Here is a 16,373-nt window from a genome sequence, read left to right as displayed (position 1 = left end):
TATAATATATTAATTGTAATATGTACACAATTTGTTAATTGAATGTACATAATATGTTATTCGAGATCGCTTAATTGTTAATTTTCAAATAGTTTGATGACTTTACACCTTTTCCCTTATTTTTTACCCAATTTATAAAATAAAATCCCCTTTTTGGTTTTTCAAAAAAAAAAAAAAGTCAAAATAAAAGATGAACCTTTTCCATTTCAAAAAAAAAATAAAAAATGGCGGGTCAGTCCGTATTAAAATATGATTTGTTTATGAGAAGCAAGGCCCATGAAGGCCCAAGATTGTGTACTGGATTTAGTCCTAAATATTTGGGGTTTGGGAGTTGGGACAAGAGAAACCTTATACACACGGACGGAGTAGTAGTATTATGTTCTTCTCTGTAAAACGCGGACTTGTGTAGTTGTCCAGTCGGAGCTGCCATAGGTGCACAATTTTCACGCTTTTCTCCGTCTATTGAGCTTCGCATCCAACCGCCGCCGGTGCCGGAAAGTTTCAATCTGAATTACACGAAAGGAAAACGGAAATAGAAAGAGCAGAAGAGGATGAAGTTGGACGTGAACGCGCTCAGATACCTATCGAAGGATGATTTCAGGGTTCTCACCGCCGTCGAGATGGGAATGCGCAACGTCTGTAACACACTCCTTTACAGTTTCATCAAATCTCTTGTTTCTTAATTTTATTCACTTATTCTAAATCAATTCCCTACCTACTGCGTAATTCTTGCCGATGATAGTTTTTTGTTTTTGTTTTCTCTCACCTGCAGCACGAGATTGTTCCTACGGAGTTGATTGATCGCATAGCTTCCCTCAAGTGCGTACTCTGTACCTGCTTGGTTATTGTTGTAGGGTTTACATGAGCACTAGAATAGTAGAATTGCCTCGGTTGCTCAAAAGTTTAGATTCTGTAATTAATATCAGATTTTTTATACGGTATTTCCTACCTTCCTGATTATATTACTGTCTTGTGTGTTTAGGCATGGAGGAACTTATAAGGTGTTGAAGAATTTGCTTAAGCACAAGTTGTTACACCATGACTCTTCCAAATGTGAGTTTTTGCGTGTCCTTATAGTTGAAAATGTTCTCCATTGGTCTTTTGTTAACAAATTCACTTCCATAGTCCAATGACTGAAGAACAGCTGATTTTATTTTGGTTCTTCCTTTTGATGTAGATGATGGTTTTCGACTTACCTACCTTGGCTATGATTTTCTTGCTATAAAAACCATGGTTAACCGTGGAGTTTTTACTGCTGTGGGTCGCCAAATTGGTGTTGGGAAAGAGTCAGGTATCTCTTATTTCTTCTCAGTTAGGGAGTATTTTGTTAATTAGTTGGGCAAGCTCTTTCTGTAACATGGCCATCATCTTTTACTTTTTAATCATTTTATTTTATCTTCCTCTGTAAAGATATTTTTGAGGTGGCCACGGAGGATGGTACTGTTCTTGCGATGAAACTGCACAGGCTTGGTAGGGTTTCGTTTAGGGCAGTCAAATCCAAGCGTGACTATTTGAAGCATCGTAGAAGTTATAATTGGCTCTACTTATCACGGCTTGCTGCTCTCAAGGAATTTGCTTTTATGAAGGTTAGACTCCCCCCTTTGCTTGCATTTGCTCCTTGGCAGATCCATTTTTTATTGTTGACTTGTCATGACGTGATCTAATTTGGTTTGAACAGGCTTTGGAAGAGCATGGATTTCCTGTTCCAAATGCTGTTGATTGCAACAGGCATTGTGTGATTATGTCACTCATTCAAGGCTACCCGCTGTAAGTCTTTCCTATCATGTAGTTGTCCCTTCAAAGTTATAAGATAAGCTTGCTAGAGAGGGGTTTATATATGCTTGGATACATTTTGTACTTAACCATTGGAACACATGCGCCTGCTGGTTGGCTGTGAGACGCAAACGCATCTCACTTTTTTATTTTTATTTTATTTTATTTTTTTTAACCTGACAACATAGGGTGTTGCAGGAGAAAAAATTCTCCAAAATGCAACACCCCCATTTGTATAAAAACACATGGGTAAGTTTTTTCTCCTAAAAACTTGTGTCAAATATGGCTAATGGGGAAGGCCTTATGGTAGATATCACTCTTCTGATATATTTGGAACCTTAAGCTCCGACTTGGAGGTTAATGATATTTGCTGCACAGGCATTTTATTTCCTTTATGAACTACTCCCCATGATCTTAGTGAACCTTTTTGTTTTAATCTCCTCTTCTTTCATTCTGAATGGCAACTTAGTTTTTTTGTAATATTTGCTACAGTGTGCAGGTGAAGCAATTGCAGAACCCAGACACAGTTTTTGAAACCATCCTTGGTATTGTTGTTCGTTTGGCTGAACACGGGCTTATTCACTGTGATTTCAATGAGTTTAACATAATGGTATGCCCCTGAGATATTTGTGATGGTTTGGCGTTTTTCTTTTTCATTTAAAGCTGTCATTATCTATATTTAACTGTTTTATGGTGGAATATGTTCCCAGTACATAATTATTATCTAAGGACTTCACGTTGTTGTTTCTGATTTTTGTATCTTCTGAAATCATAGATCAATGATGATGAGAAGGTGACAATGATTGATTTCCCACAAATGGTTTCAGTCTCCCATCGTAACGCACAAATGTATTATTTCTTGCTCTTATTGTGTACTGAGTCGTTTTCTATTCTAATTGTTGAAGTATATCTTTTCTTTCAATTCAAATTTTGTTCCTTCTCTTAAGATCCTGTCAATTTTCAGGTACTTTGACCGTGATGTTGAATGCATATTTAAGTTCTTCAGGAAGAGGTTTGTGGCTTAATAACTCTTGATTATATTCAAAATGCAATCAGTCTCTGACTACAATAACTGAGTAAATTTGGCAAGTATTCATATTTGAATTGTATATTTTTTGTGTTGAAAGTTCTGCACAATATCAAATGCATTTGATTTCTTTCTTTGATATGCCACTTATTGTATTCTCGACCCTCTTCTCTTCATGGTGATATCTCTTAGGTTCAACATGTCTTCTCAAGAAAACCCAGATGATTCTGATGATTCAGAGGCAGAGATGGAAGATGGTGTACGACCTGAATTTTCTGACATAAAGAAAAATTCTGGTTTCCTAGACAAGGAACTTGCTGCTAGTGGTTTTACTAGGAAGGATCAAGACGATATTGAGAAGGTATGACCAAACTGTGAACTTATTATTTAATGTAATTGGCATGGAAAATTGGCACAACTAGTTAGCAGAGTGCTTGTATTTTTCACTCTTCAAGAATAAAAAGGGAGTGGGAACTTTGTTGGATGTAACCTTCAAATGGGCACCTGCCATCATCTTTCTTTCAGAATTACCTACTAGTCTCTTTCGTAACTGAAGTAATCTGGAAGAAATAATGTTTAGTTGTTTACTTTCAACAATTTCACTTCTCAAGTGATGATAAATAGCAGTGCTTTTCAAAAAATTTGGAACAAACTAATGCACTTTACTAAGAATGGGCTAGGATGAATTCCCTATTTATGATGCCTGTTTCTACTGTGACCTGTTTGAGCACTTGTATGGAACGAAGTGATAACGTATAAGGGTGTACCTATGAAACAATTGTTGTAAACATTGGCATGGTAGGATTTAAATTATATGGTAAAATTCATTTAAACATGTCTTAATGTAAGATATAATGCTGCTCATATTATGGTAGGTATACTTATATTCTGTTTGATTAAATCAAACTACAATATTCTTGCCCAGCAGTTCTCTAGCTTTTCCCTTACATGGATGCAAATGGTGCACTATTTAGTTTTTGATAGATACTCAAAGGTGTTCTGTTAATGATTCTGTGTTTGATTTTTGGCTTATTTATTTATGTTCTACAGTTTATTGAAGTTGATGAAATCGAGGACTCAGTTTCAGATGATGAAGGAAATGATAACATGGATGAAACAGAAGTAAAGGATTTTGAATCCTTGCAACTGGATGAGAAGGTAATTTTTCAATTCCTTGGAGATTATGGTTGAGCATTTGTTTATGATGATATTTTTGTCTAATTATTTTCACTCTGGAATTTGGGAATATGCCTTAGCATTTGACAATATTATAGAAGGACTAATAAACTTTTTCAAGGAGATTGAAGAGCCTCTGTAGCTCTTTCTTATACACAACCTTGGACGCATGATCAACTCGTGGAAATCCATAATCTCTTTTCTTAATGTTATCCCCTCTAAGTAAAAAAATAGCATAAAATGGGATAAGCTGCATGTAAGCTCAGCCAAACTGGGCTTATATCTACTATCTAGTGCAACTTATTGATAAACATGGAATTTGGAGAGTTCCATGCTTAGTTTTATACCCATATCTGAAATGTTCAACCTGCTTCTGAAACTTTAGTGGGGTGGCAGTAATAATATTTCAGCCTTAAGTAAGGATTAGATTGGAACAGTTTTTCATATTCTTCATCAATGCTTTCGTTGAACTTGATCCACAGTAGTGTATATCACTCTTATTTCTCTTGTGGAGATATCTGTGCTAAAGCATAACTGAATTATTGTACCAGGAAGAAGATGGTAAAAATGAAGATGAGAAAAGTACGAAGAATGATAAAAAAGTAGAGACTGAAGATAATTCTGAGGATGATAACCAAGTTGCAGATGAACATGGGTTGGAGGACGGGGAACAGATTGAAGATGAAGATGAAGATGAAGATGATCCTGAACTGGTGAAGCGCCTAAATAAGCAACGTAGACGGGCCATTCAAGCAGCCCATGGTGGAAGGAGGAATTTGACTTCCAGGAATACATACAAAGACAAAGGTGGTAGATCCTCACACAACTCAAAGATCCAGAAGCAATTGAGTAATTGGTAAATCATGAAAAAGACCCAACAAAACACACTCCCACAAAAAACCTGAGCATGGCAAAGTGGTGATGCTGCAGAGGGACCACGCCATGTAATTCCAAATCTGTTTTCTTGGTGTTCACAATTTTGTAGCATGTCCTGTGTTAGCTAAATTGGTAAAACTTCCTACACATTGTTGTGCAGTGTTTCTCATTACTATATTATACTATTTAAACAGGTCAATCTCCTTTAATGTAGCTGTTCATATTAAAAATTTTGCTTGGTGATCTTTGCTTTGGAAATCATTAAGGGTGTGATTGGAAATGGAAATTATTTTGTGGGTTTCTAGTATTTGGAAAAGCTTGAAAAATTAAAGTCAACGAAAATTATTTTCTGATCAAATGGAAAATAGTGTTGTTTTTGCGAAAAATAACTTTCACCAAAATTTGGTGGAATTCATTTTCTACAAACCACAACTACAACGAGCACAGCCCCTACCACATTAATAACATTATTTTTAATATTATTACATTTTTAAATAAACAATTAAAATGTTTAATTATACAATTCTACTCAGTGTTTTCAGAATGCAACCAAACACTGAAAAAGAAAATATTTTTTGAAAAATGATTCATTTTTCATAAAATATTTTCAAAAGTTATTTTAAGTTATTTTTCTTGTTTCTAAAGCTCATTTAGTGATATAGCCAGGAAAGAAGAATGCGATATAAAAAAGGATAACAAGAACATAAACTACTTTAGATTGCTTGATCGGATTAAATTCTTAAAAATATGAAAAATAAATTGTCATGAAAATAATAATAATAATAATAATAAAGTTTATAATTTCTCTTCAAAAAATAAAGTTTATATTTATGTAATTCTTGAAATATTAGGTATTAGATTAGGACATTAGGTATTGAATAACGATGTAAAAATCCAAAATCATGGAAAAACTCCATGAAATCTAACTAATTTAACTGACTATCACCCGGGGAACTCTCTAGATCCCTTTCCCGCTTTCATCTCCTCCCATTTTCTCTCCATGCCTGTAGAACAGTCTAGACACTCGCCACACCAACTCCGCACTATATATATGCTCATATGGATGCACCCAGACTCATCAACTGTCTCTACATTGCTCAGCGCTGCTGAAATTACTACGATCACATTTTCTTCCTGTTGTAAGTTGAAAAGGCGATCATGGATGACGATTTCGAATTCCCGACGTCTAACAACGTAGCCGACGACATGGACAACGGTGATTTTCCGGAAGACAAACCTACTCTCAAGGTCGGGGAGGAGGCGCCGATTGGGAACACTGGCTTGAAGAAGAAACTTCTCAAGGAAGGCGAAGGATGGGAAACTCCCGGCTCCGGAGATGAAGTTGAAGGTAAACCCTACGTGTGATTCCGATTTGTTGCTGATATAATATTTATATTTGTGAGTAAGCATTTCAAACCTTATTTTATAGGATCATTACGAACTTGGAAATCGGTCAATCATTGATTATTGTTAGTTTTGTTACCACACTGATCCGCATTTGTTCTCGTAAATGATAGTACTTCGTACTTGTTATTTAAATTTGAGTACCGAAGCTCATTCTATTCAGTCATTGCACTTTTCATTCAAATTTAGTTGTCCAACAATCATTGATCATTTTTTTGGGAGGAATAAGGATGGTTTCTGTCATTGTGTTTTGAATTTTGAGCCTTAATTGGGGTATCACTAGGCGAATGTTGATTGTGATTGTACGTTGGAAACCTGGAGTCAGTCCTGTTCTGTTATTTGTTTTGATTTGTTCACAAGCTTAATCGTGCCTTAATGGTTTCTCGGTTCTGTTGCAGTTCATTATGTGGGCACGTTGCTTGATGGATCACAGTTTGATTCAAGCCGTGACAGGGGTACACCTTTCAAGTTTAAGCTTGGCCAAGGTAGGTTCTCTTTCAATTCAGGTTAGATAGCTCAATTTGATTTTTGTTCTTGAAAATGAATGCCGCCACAGTCTATTTGTAGCTTATAGCTCATAAGTTATAAATTATAGTTTAGCTATTCTATACTACAACACATTCTCCTCCTATTATGATTCAGGTTGTAGCCCTTTGGAATAAGCTTTTGGAATTTGTTTCTGGTTTCATGAGGCTAGTAGCTCAAATCATATAGATGCATGTTACTCAATAATAGGTACCAAATTACATAATCTTGCTGGTTTACAGGACAAGTCATTAAAGGATGGGATGAAGGTATCAAGACAATGAAGAAAGGGGAGAAAGCTCTCTTCACCATTCCCCAGGAGATGGCCTATGGGGAGTCTGGGTCCCCTCCAACAATTCCTCCCAATGCCACCCTACAGTTTGAAGTGGAGTTGCTTTCTTGGATGAGTGTGAAGGATATATGCAAAGATGGTGGAATATTTAAAAAGATACTTGTTGAAGGAGAGGGCTGGCAGAAGCCTAAAGATGTTGATGAAGTGTTTGGTGGGTATACCATCTAATTTCCATGGGGCTGGGGCTTGTTTGACTGCCACTAAATATATTGTTCTCTACTTATATCCAATTAAAATCTTCTTTGCAGTCAAGTATGATGCCCGGCTTGAGGATGGAACAGTCGTCTCAAAAGCTGATGGAGTTGAATTTACTGTAGAAGATGGTATTTTCATCTTTTCTAACCATTAATGTCCCTTCTCTGACTATAAGAAACTTGTGTTAAGAAAGTAATTCTTATAATCTAATCTTGTGCAGGCTATTTCTGCCCTGCTCTGTCAAAATCTGTTAAAACAATGAAGAAAGGGGAAAAAGCCCTATTGTCTGTGAAGCCCCAATGTAAGTCACTCACCCATCACCACACTGTAAATACTAAAGGTACTTCTGCATAGTTGCTTACTATATAGCTTTGCAGATGCATTTGGAGAGAAAGGCAGGCCTGCTGCCACTCCTGAGGAGCGTGATGTCCCACCAAATGCTTCCCTTCAAATAAATCTTGAATTGGTCTCATGGAAAACTGTTTCTGAAGTGACAAATGACAGAAAGGTCTTAAAGAAGACTATAAAGGAGGGAGAAGGCTATCAACTACCTAATGATTCTGCAGTGGTGAAAGGTAAATTGCATATACGATATAGCAAAGCACTAGCAATGAGCAATGTGTTGAAATGGAAATTTTTGTTAACGTGTTCTCTTTTCTTGCAGTGAAACTGATGGGAAAGCTGCAAGATGGGACTGTTTTTGTGAAAAAGGGATATGACAAGGAGCCATTTGAATTTACTATTGACGAAGGTAATGTTGATGCAGTAATATTTTGTTACCTAATCACTCGGGCTAAATTTTTATTGGTCTCCTTTGCTGGCACAAATTTGTGACTTGGTTCATATTCTTAATTATGTAGAACAAGTTATTGATGGACTTGACAAAGCTGTAAAAACAATGAAGAAAGGAGAAATTGCAGTGGTAACAATTCAACCAGAATATGCATTTGGCTCATCTGAATCTCCACAAGAGCTGGCTGTTGTTCCTGGGAATTCAACAGTGTACTATGAGGTTGAGATGGTGTCATTTATAAAGGTTGGTTGAGTATGTTTTCATGTCATTAAATCATTGACATGAGGGAGGGGGTGAAGTAACTAAACAACTTTGTTGATTGCAGGACAAGGAGTCATGGGAAATGAATACACAGGAGAAAATAGAAGCTGCCAAAGCGAAAAAGGAGCAAGGAAATGTTCTTTTTAAGGCAGGGAAATACGAGAGAGCATCAAAAAGATACGAAAAGGTGAAGATGCATCTTTCTTTCATCTTTGGTTTTTCCATATGTTCTTACCCATACTAGTCAGTCAGTCTCATGCCATTACTTTTTTTTTTTTCTTCAATTTACTCAGGCTGTGAATTTCATTGAGTATGATTCTTCGTTTAGTGATGAGGAGAAACAAGCTGTTACGGTGTTGAAAGTGAGTTGCAATCTGAACAATGCAGCCTGCAAGCTGAAATTGAAAGACTATAAACAGGCAGTAAAGCTTTGCACTAAAGTCTTAGAAATTGATAGTAGAAGTGTGAAAGCCCTTTATAGAAGGGCTCAAGCATACATACAACTGGCTGATTTGGATTTAGCGGAATTGGACATCAAGAAAGCACTTGAAATTGATCCAGATAACAGGTAAGCCTGGCCTGGATCTCTTCTTATATATGCATGGAAATTCTGATATATGAATTGAATACTTATGCATGCCGGGGGTTAGCAGGGATGTAAAAGTAGAGTACAGAATCTTGAAAGAGAAGATCAGAGACTACAACAAGAAGGATGCACAGTTCTACAGCAACATTTTTGCAAAGATGAGTAAAATGGAGCAAGTTAAATCTGCGGTATGTTGACTCACCAATTTCTCTGCTCTAGTTTTCAGCTCTTGTGTTGTGGTGTATTCAAACAGTGTTTTGTGTTAAAATTTATTCAAACAGGGTGCGACTGCAAAGCAGGAAGCAACTCCCATGGTGATAGATAGTAAGGCCTAATCAAAATAGTATTCATGGAGGAGCAGTAAAGGTGTCATTTTTCACCTTCCTACCAACTCAAATTCATAATGTCTACTATGCTTGCTACCATCCAGTCAGTGTGCAAGTTTTATTTTTTTAATGTTGTTTATTGTATGTAATTAGTACTCTGAATGATTTGGCTGTTATAAATAAAGCTCTTATTAAAACTTGCCTGTTTACCTCTTCTCTCTTGAAATCTTGAAAGTGTCACTTTAACTAGTTCAAAAGGAATAGTATATATGATGTTAACACTAATGAAACAAACCAGAACCAGTTCACAAGACCAATAAAACGAAGTGCATACAAAACTTGTCCAAAACTACATAGTATCCAGCACAAGGAACCAAGTGTCAATGTTGGTACACAAGGGAGGTGAGCAACCAAATAGAAAACTAGACCAACTAGATTGACTTCAAAGGATCTTATCAGATCAGATGATGATTAGGCAGCTGCACCAGAACCTTTTCCCTTCTTCCTCTGAATCTTCTTCATGTAGAATTCCAGTTCCTTTCCTTCCAAGATATACCTGTGGAGAAAGCTAAGGTGAGATCACATAATCGTGTACCACTAAACCAATAACCACATTCCCTCACTCACCCATCAGCCCTGCCACACTGGCCTGGTCGTGATGCAATGCATGCCATCAATCTGCCCGACCCAAACTGCTCTTCAAGGTGGGAGTCAAGCTTGCGATCTTTCTGACGCTTTTCAATCTTCCTTAGCACATGGTTACTCTTCTTGGTTTCCTCAGGTGCAGTTGCGCCTTCACCTTCCTTCATTTATAAAACCAAACCAATCAATATACTGCCAAAAGAAATAAGCTAAAATTGATTCTAAAGTGGACACAACTTGTGTTGGTCTTGAATGACAACTGAAAACATGTTAAAATTTAGGCTTCCCCCATCACACTTAGGTGTGATGGATATTCTATAAGTCAGATGTGTTAAAAATCAAAATCAAGCTAAAATAATATGGAGTAAATCAAAATCAAGCTAAAATAATATGGAGTAAATCAAAATCAAGTTTTTCCAATAGCCAGAAAACATGTCATTAAGTTGTGTTAGGACCACAGTGCATTTGGTATATATTACTCCCTATAATATTACATGTGACAGATCAAAGGCTCAAATAGTTAGGCAAGTTAGCATCACATTTCAGCCCTGTCATCTTTAATTGGTCCACCACTTCTTGCTCCTACTTGATTGTTCTTGCAAAGCACATAATAGTTCTTAAAGACCAATGTTATATGATACGTAGCATGAAGCAATGCAGTCCTCTAATCTCTATCTCCATTTTTTTTACCATTTGATCACTGCTTTCAAATGAAACATTTTAGGTTCATATTCAACTTTATTATTCCAACCAAATGTCAAGGAAAAGTCCCCAGGGATGAACCTAACCCATTAGGAAAATTTAACTCGTGTAAAACACAACTATCCATTTTTCTATTAATGGTCCAGCCAAAAAATTGACTTTCATGTCATCGAATTGGACATGCAATGGAATAAGGTAAAAGGAGAAAGGTGGTACCTCATTTGTTTCCTTCTTAGCAGCAGCAGACTTCTTCTTCCTACCAATATCAACACCATAGTGCTGAAGGTACCATTGTTTGAATGGAGCAGCATCCACCTGAACAATGGCACTTTTCACCAGAGTTTGGGTCCTGACAAGTTCATTGTTTGAGGCATTATATACCACATCAAGAATACGTGTCTTCCGGGTAACAGCTTCACTGCCCCATGAGTAGTTTCCTGTATCCAGCCTGAGTGCTCTCCACTTCACATTGCCTCCCCTCACTCGAACTCTCCTAACAGTCTTGTTGCTCGAGAGTTTAGTGCTTGCTGGTTGACGCCCAAGCTCATACCTAGACAAATTAGCATATGAGAAATTACATAGGGACTTCAAAATACTCCAGAAGAAAGGTAAGCATTATACAGAAGAACTCAATCACAATTAAACCCCTTCCCACACAGAGAAAAGGAAGGAGACAGAGAATAAAAATCAAGAACCCCTCAAACTCTACCCTGACTAGAATAAGGAGATGAATCTCTCAGACCATAATAATCACATAAATATGGAAAGAACACAAAGTGTTCACAGTTTCTAACAATAAGAGTCATTTGATATTCCTTACTGAAGGGTAGAAAAGATTGCACTTTAGCTAAGCTGACAAAATGTTCAGTAAATGCAGACAAATCATTCTCTAGTGCCAATGCAAAACTAGAAGAATAGTATATCTTAAGGTCGTTAAACACAATAATTGAAATAAATAGATATTTAAGGTCATTAAACTTTTTGTTTTAAAGTTTCCTTCTGAAATCATTGCCATTTTGCAATGCATCAAACCATTCAGCAGATACACAGACAAAAAAGCATAGGAAAAAGTTTATAGTTTCAAGCAACTGAGCAAGCAAAATTAAATACAACAAAGCAAATTAAAGACTAACATGATGCAAAAGAAAATACAAAATTAAAAGTGAAATTAGAGGTTTTACTTTCTCTTCTTCCTCCATGCCTTCTTCTTGCCACCAGTGGCTCGCCTCTTGTGCATCGAATCTCTTGAGATACCTGTCATTACCACACAATTCCATCATTCTCATTCTCTACCAAAAAACTCAGACAAAACAAAAACATAAATGCAGCGGCGATATATTTTTTTTTTCTTTCTACATACCCATAGCTGCGGTGCTATAGAGATTCTCTTCAGCTTCACTCTCTCTCCCTCTCTCTCTCTCTCTCTTTCTGTCTCGACTCTCTGGCCCTGTGGGCTATGGCTTATAGAAAACCCTAATCTGTAAGACTGAAGCAGAGGGGTAAATTTGTCATTAGAAATCCGTAGATTGAACTGTCTTGGACTCTTGTTTCGGCCCAAAAGGCAAACAACTCAATATTTATAGTAGATAGTGACAGATGGCCCAAGCCAGCCCGTACAAACATGAGCTCTCTCATGTGATCTCGACCCACTAAGGGCAGCCCAATAACTTATCCATAGTATCTGCTCAATAATATGAGGCAAATTATGCCGTGGACCCAGGTCCACCTTGTCCACCTTGCAAGGTGGACCTGGGTCCAATACGACGCTGTTTCACTATCTTTTTAAAAAGAAAAAAAAATTACCAAACATATAACCTTGAAATGTGTGAATGTGGAGGTTTCAAATTGTGAATATTGAGTAAAAAATTTGTGAATGTAGAGTTACGAATGTGTGGATCTGTAATAGAGTTAACAGAGTTCTAGCAACTTGTAGCCCTGTAATGTGTGAATGTGGAGTTCCCAAGTTGTGAACATGGAGTATATGACCTGTGAATATCGAGTTTTGAATGTGTGGATGCATAACAGTGGTATTATAGTTACTAAACATATAGCCCTGTAATGTGTGAATGTGGAGTTTTCAAATTGTGAATATGGAGTATAGGTTTGTGAATGTAGAGTTTGTGTTCTATTGCGATGATGAGCCGTTAACGACGTTAATTTTTTTTTATTTAAAAAAAATTGTGAAACAGCGTCGTATTGGACCCAAGTCCACCTTGTAAGGTGGATCTAGGTCCACTGCATAACAACTGATAATATGATATGCCAACATTTTTATCTAGATAGAACTCAAACTTGTGACCTTCCATTTAGAAGGGCCACAACAAAACAATGTCATCAAACTACAAAATTCTTGACAATTTGTCATAATTATTACTCTGGAAAGATTCAAGATGGCATACACATAGGTACCTTTCGCATATGTCGGGTTATAATTTCACTCAACTAAATATTTACTATATATATACACACACAAAGGACTATTCTATATAAGGAAATGGGGTTGTAATTGCCCAATTGCTCCTCCCCCTCCCCTCCCCTCCCCTCCCCTCTTATCCTTAAGTGGTTTCATATGAAAACAAACCCCTCTTATAAAAAGTGGTTGATTAATCATTGTCCCACACTCCCACGTTTATGTTCTTTTAGTACATATTATAAGTAACTAAGCATTGTAATTTAGGGATATAAAATCCGTGAAATGTGTGGAGATAGACACGTTTTTAAAGAAAAAAACATTGATTCATTGGTGCCGTGCCCGTGCAAATGGTTCGCGTTATCAATTTATTGAAATACACAAAAATATGTTAAGATTTACTCCGTACTTGTCCACAATCTACCATTCAGGACCAATTGAGCTAATCTATCATTCAAGACCAATTGAGCTATTTGTACGGGCAAAGTACTGTCAAAGTGGTCCGGCCCGCCTCACCGCGGACCTAATTTCTAGCGCGCTTTTGCGGGCCAAACCGTTAGGCCCGCGAGCTAGGAATCATGCAACTCTAACGCGCCCTGCGCGAGCTGCGGGCCTTAACGGGCCAAGCCCGTTAAACTAGCATTTTCGCGGGCCTATTTTTCTATAACCCTAACCCGCCCCATTGTGGGGCGTGTGTAGGCCGGCCCGCGCGCTTCGGCCCATTTTGACAGGGGCAAGTTTGAGTTTTACTGCACTGATTGTTGAACACTAATGTGAATGCTGGATCAGTATATTGTATTGCTCATTATTGGACACTGAATGACAATAACATAAACTTGATCCAGCTACATATCTAATATACACAACTCAGAATACTAACAGAAGTTGACACTACACTACATACATACACACATACATACATATTTCATATACAATTTCCAACATGTAACAGCAAACACACATTCTTTATCACTTCCAGGACAGGATGACGATTTAGACGCTTAGCATTTCGACCTGTTTGAGGCCGCAAACTTGAGATTCTTGGTCAGCAGAATCTTGGTTTTTCTGCAGTAAGGTTGGGCTGTGAAGCGCTTACTCTTGCACTTTCTTGATGCCATAAAACCGTGATTCTGAGATAGAACCTTCGTTTTCTGCATCTAGGAGCGTGGGACTACGAGTTCTTTATCACGAACAGCACAATAACTCTGGTGAACATCTTCACTCCCTTTGTCTATTAGGGCAGTGTACAATACTTGATTTCCGGAGTGCATTAATTAGTTCTCTGCATCCAATTGAAACATACAATTCAGTTTGTTGAGCATATAATATATAAACATAAATGTACAATCCAACTATCAGCTTAGACTTTTAGTTCAGATGGAGCGCATCCTTCAATTCAGTTCACTCGCCATTACTAGTTAAAACTCGACCAATTCAAAACACAAGGAACACGATGAGATCATAACTCATAAGCACTTGAAGCACAGAAAAACGAGTTTACCTCTTTTCCTGCTTAGATTTGGCCGTCATGGCCCATATCCAGCAATGCGAGGCTCTCATCATAGGTCGCCGATTGAACCTCAATAGTGCGGGGAGTGGCAACACACTCGACATGCTTAAACGATCCATCCCTCGAATTATAAAGGGCGAGCTGGGTTCCAAGCTTCAGCAAGACCTCCTCACAATTCTCAGTCATATGCAACACAGTGATATAGCCCCTATGATCATCAGACAAAGTGATCGACGCCACTTTAGTCCAAGACCCCACGACTCCATACTCCTTCATCACCCACAGATGCGTCCGCTTAGGGTAATAGATGCAACAGGCAAGAAGGCATCCCCGCGAAACCCCTAAGGTCCAGTAGAATTTCCCATTCTCAGCGCTCGGAAGCGCCATGGTTCGATACCTCTCGGAGCCCAAATCTAGGGCAACAATCTCCCAGGAAGCAGTGCTGGAATTGGAAACATCAGTGTCGCGAATTTCCCAATGGATAGCTCCATTAAGAAACACACCACACTTTCCATAAATATACGCACTGCTAAAACCAGACATCATAGTCCAGGAATTAGCCCTTAAGCTAAAAACCTTGACTTTGTTCTCATGTCTGCCGCCATTTTTCTCAAAACTAAACATTTTCACAACTTTATAATCATTAGTTCGTTCATCATATCCAAACCCATATCTAATATAACACCCAGAACTCGTCTGAATAAACGAATCCGGAAATTCCACGGATTTTCTCGTGGAAGGGTTCCAAAGAATCAGTTTAAAATTGACAGTGGATAAACACAGCAATCCATTACAGGAGCCCAGAATTCTCGGAGATCTACACGGGCTTTTGGAGAAACGACTGAGCTCAATTAAAGTGGGAGAGGAATTCTCAGGAACTATGGAGCTAATGGAACAGATCTTACCCAGCCCAGAGAATGAGGCGATGAGGAAAAGCCTGTTCCGCCCAGATTCGTGCTTGTTCTTGCAGACATCGAGGTGGGTGTTCACGAAATAATGGCTGGTTATCAAGGCGAGCCACGATTTGGAAACGCACCTGAAGCGCAAGAGGCACTCCACGGGCAATCTTGCTAGGACTTCTTCGATGATTTCTTGGGGAAGATTGGCTAGTAGCGGTGGGGATTCGTGGAGAGAAAGAGTGGAGGTTTGTTCAGCTAATTCACCCAATTTTTGCTCCCCACTCGCCATTATTGAGCTCTGGTTTGAAGGTTGCGATTTCTGAAGGGATGATACAAGAGTTTATATAAAGAGGCAAGTCACCTGCACAAGTATTATTCTTGTACTTAAAAAAATAGTTATTGGTAACCAAGTTATTCATCGAATAAATCTTGTCTTGTAACTCGTTAATTGACAAATAATTATAATGAGAAGGAAAAAGGACAAGTGATTGAAAAGTTCAATGGAAAAGAATGGTCAACATGTTAATTGTCTTTGATACTATAAAAATAACCTAAATGGTCTAACTTAATTGCATGACGGACTCAACCAGAAGACACTAGATGGATTAAGGGTAATCGGGATAAAAAAACATTTGGCTTTATGGGTAAGAGAGTCTTTCTCAAATGAGGTAAATCAGCATAGATCACATATGTTTGACAATTTCAAATTATAAAGAACAATGAACTGCTCTAATCAAAATTTGAACTTATAATATTGTGATTATCAAACCAACAATCTCACTAAATTAATTGAAGTTACCCTCTAAAAATTATAAATTTAATTTATGTTAACATTTTTTAGTACGAATTTTCCTCAATCTCACCGCCTGCCGGCCAAAAAAAACACCGCTATGAGCACGCCCAGACTAACGGGGTA

At 37.7% G+C, this 16,373-nt stretch overlaps 4 protein-coding genes across 4 annotated transcripts; 2 read left to right on the top strand and 2 right to left on the bottom strand.

Moving 5' to 3' along the window:
• The first annotated feature begins 330 nt into the window (after positions 1-330).
• On the top strand, positions 331-5,095 carry LOC116001699 (serine/threonine-protein kinase rio2). Its single transcript, XM_031241607.1, has 12 exons — positions 331-635; positions 773-819; positions 983-1,053; positions 1,178-1,291; positions 1,411-1,586; positions 1,679-1,767; positions 2,266-2,383; positions 2,549-2,622; positions 2,738-2,785; positions 2,993-3,161; positions 3,851-3,958; positions 4,528-5,095. Exons 1-12 carry the CDS (start codon positions 552-554, stop codon positions 4,834-4,836), a joined length of 1,407 nt encoding a protein of 468 aa, XP_031097467.1. The 5' UTR covers positions 331-551; the 3' UTR covers positions 4,837-5,095.
• A 791-nt stretch (positions 5,096-5,886) lies between these two features.
• On the top strand, positions 5,887-9,503 carry LOC116029729 (peptidyl-prolyl cis-trans isomerase FKBP62-like). The gene is made up of 12 exons (XM_031271774.1): positions 5,887-6,200; positions 6,655-6,741; positions 7,024-7,284; positions 7,382-7,456; positions 7,549-7,629; positions 7,706-7,903; positions 7,993-8,079; positions 8,189-8,364; positions 8,447-8,569; positions 8,676-8,950; positions 9,036-9,156; positions 9,250-9,503. Exons 1-12 carry the CDS (start codon positions 6,011-6,013, stop codon positions 9,301-9,303), a joined length of 1,728 nt encoding a protein of 575 aa, XP_031127634.1. The 5' UTR covers positions 5,887-6,010; the 3' UTR covers positions 9,304-9,503.
• A 32-nt stretch (positions 9,504-9,535) lies between these two features.
• LOC116029735 (40S ribosomal protein S8) lies at positions 9,536-12,141 on the bottom strand. Its single transcript, XM_031271779.1, has 5 exons — positions 11,999-12,141; positions 11,820-11,892; positions 10,855-11,188; positions 9,922-10,097; positions 9,536-9,850 (listed from the first exon to the last, which is right to left on the bottom strand). The coding sequence occupies exons 1-5, from the start codon at positions 12,000-12,002 to the stop codon at positions 9,766-9,768; spliced, it is 672 nt and encodes a 223-aa protein (XP_031127639.1). The 5' UTR covers positions 12,003-12,141; the 3' UTR covers positions 9,536-9,765.
• Positions 12,142-13,809: 1,668 nt separating this feature from the next.
• On the bottom strand, positions 13,810-15,786 carry LOC115999458 (F-box/kelch-repeat protein At3g23880-like). Its single transcript, XM_031239307.1, has 2 exons — positions 14,550-15,786; positions 13,810-14,330 (listed from the first exon to the last, which is right to left on the bottom strand). The coding sequence occupies exon 1, from the start codon at positions 15,744-15,746 to the stop codon at positions 14,562-14,564; it is 1,185 nt and encodes a 394-aa protein (XP_031095167.1). The 5' UTR covers positions 15,747-15,786; the 3' UTR covers positions 13,810-14,330; positions 14,550-14,561.
• Between the last annotated feature and the right edge of the window lie 587 nt (positions 15,787-16,373).

The sequence above is a fragment of the Ipomoea triloba genome, chromosome 1 (genome assembly GCF_003576645.1).
Source record: "Ipomoea triloba cultivar NCNSP0323 chromosome 1, ASM357664v1".
In the NCBI taxonomy this organism is placed as follows: Eukaryota; Viridiplantae; Streptophyta; class Magnoliopsida; order Solanales; family Convolvulaceae; genus Ipomoea; species Ipomoea triloba.
Note: the sequence above shows the minus strand (reverse complement) of the source record. Positions and strands in the feature narration are given on the sequence as shown.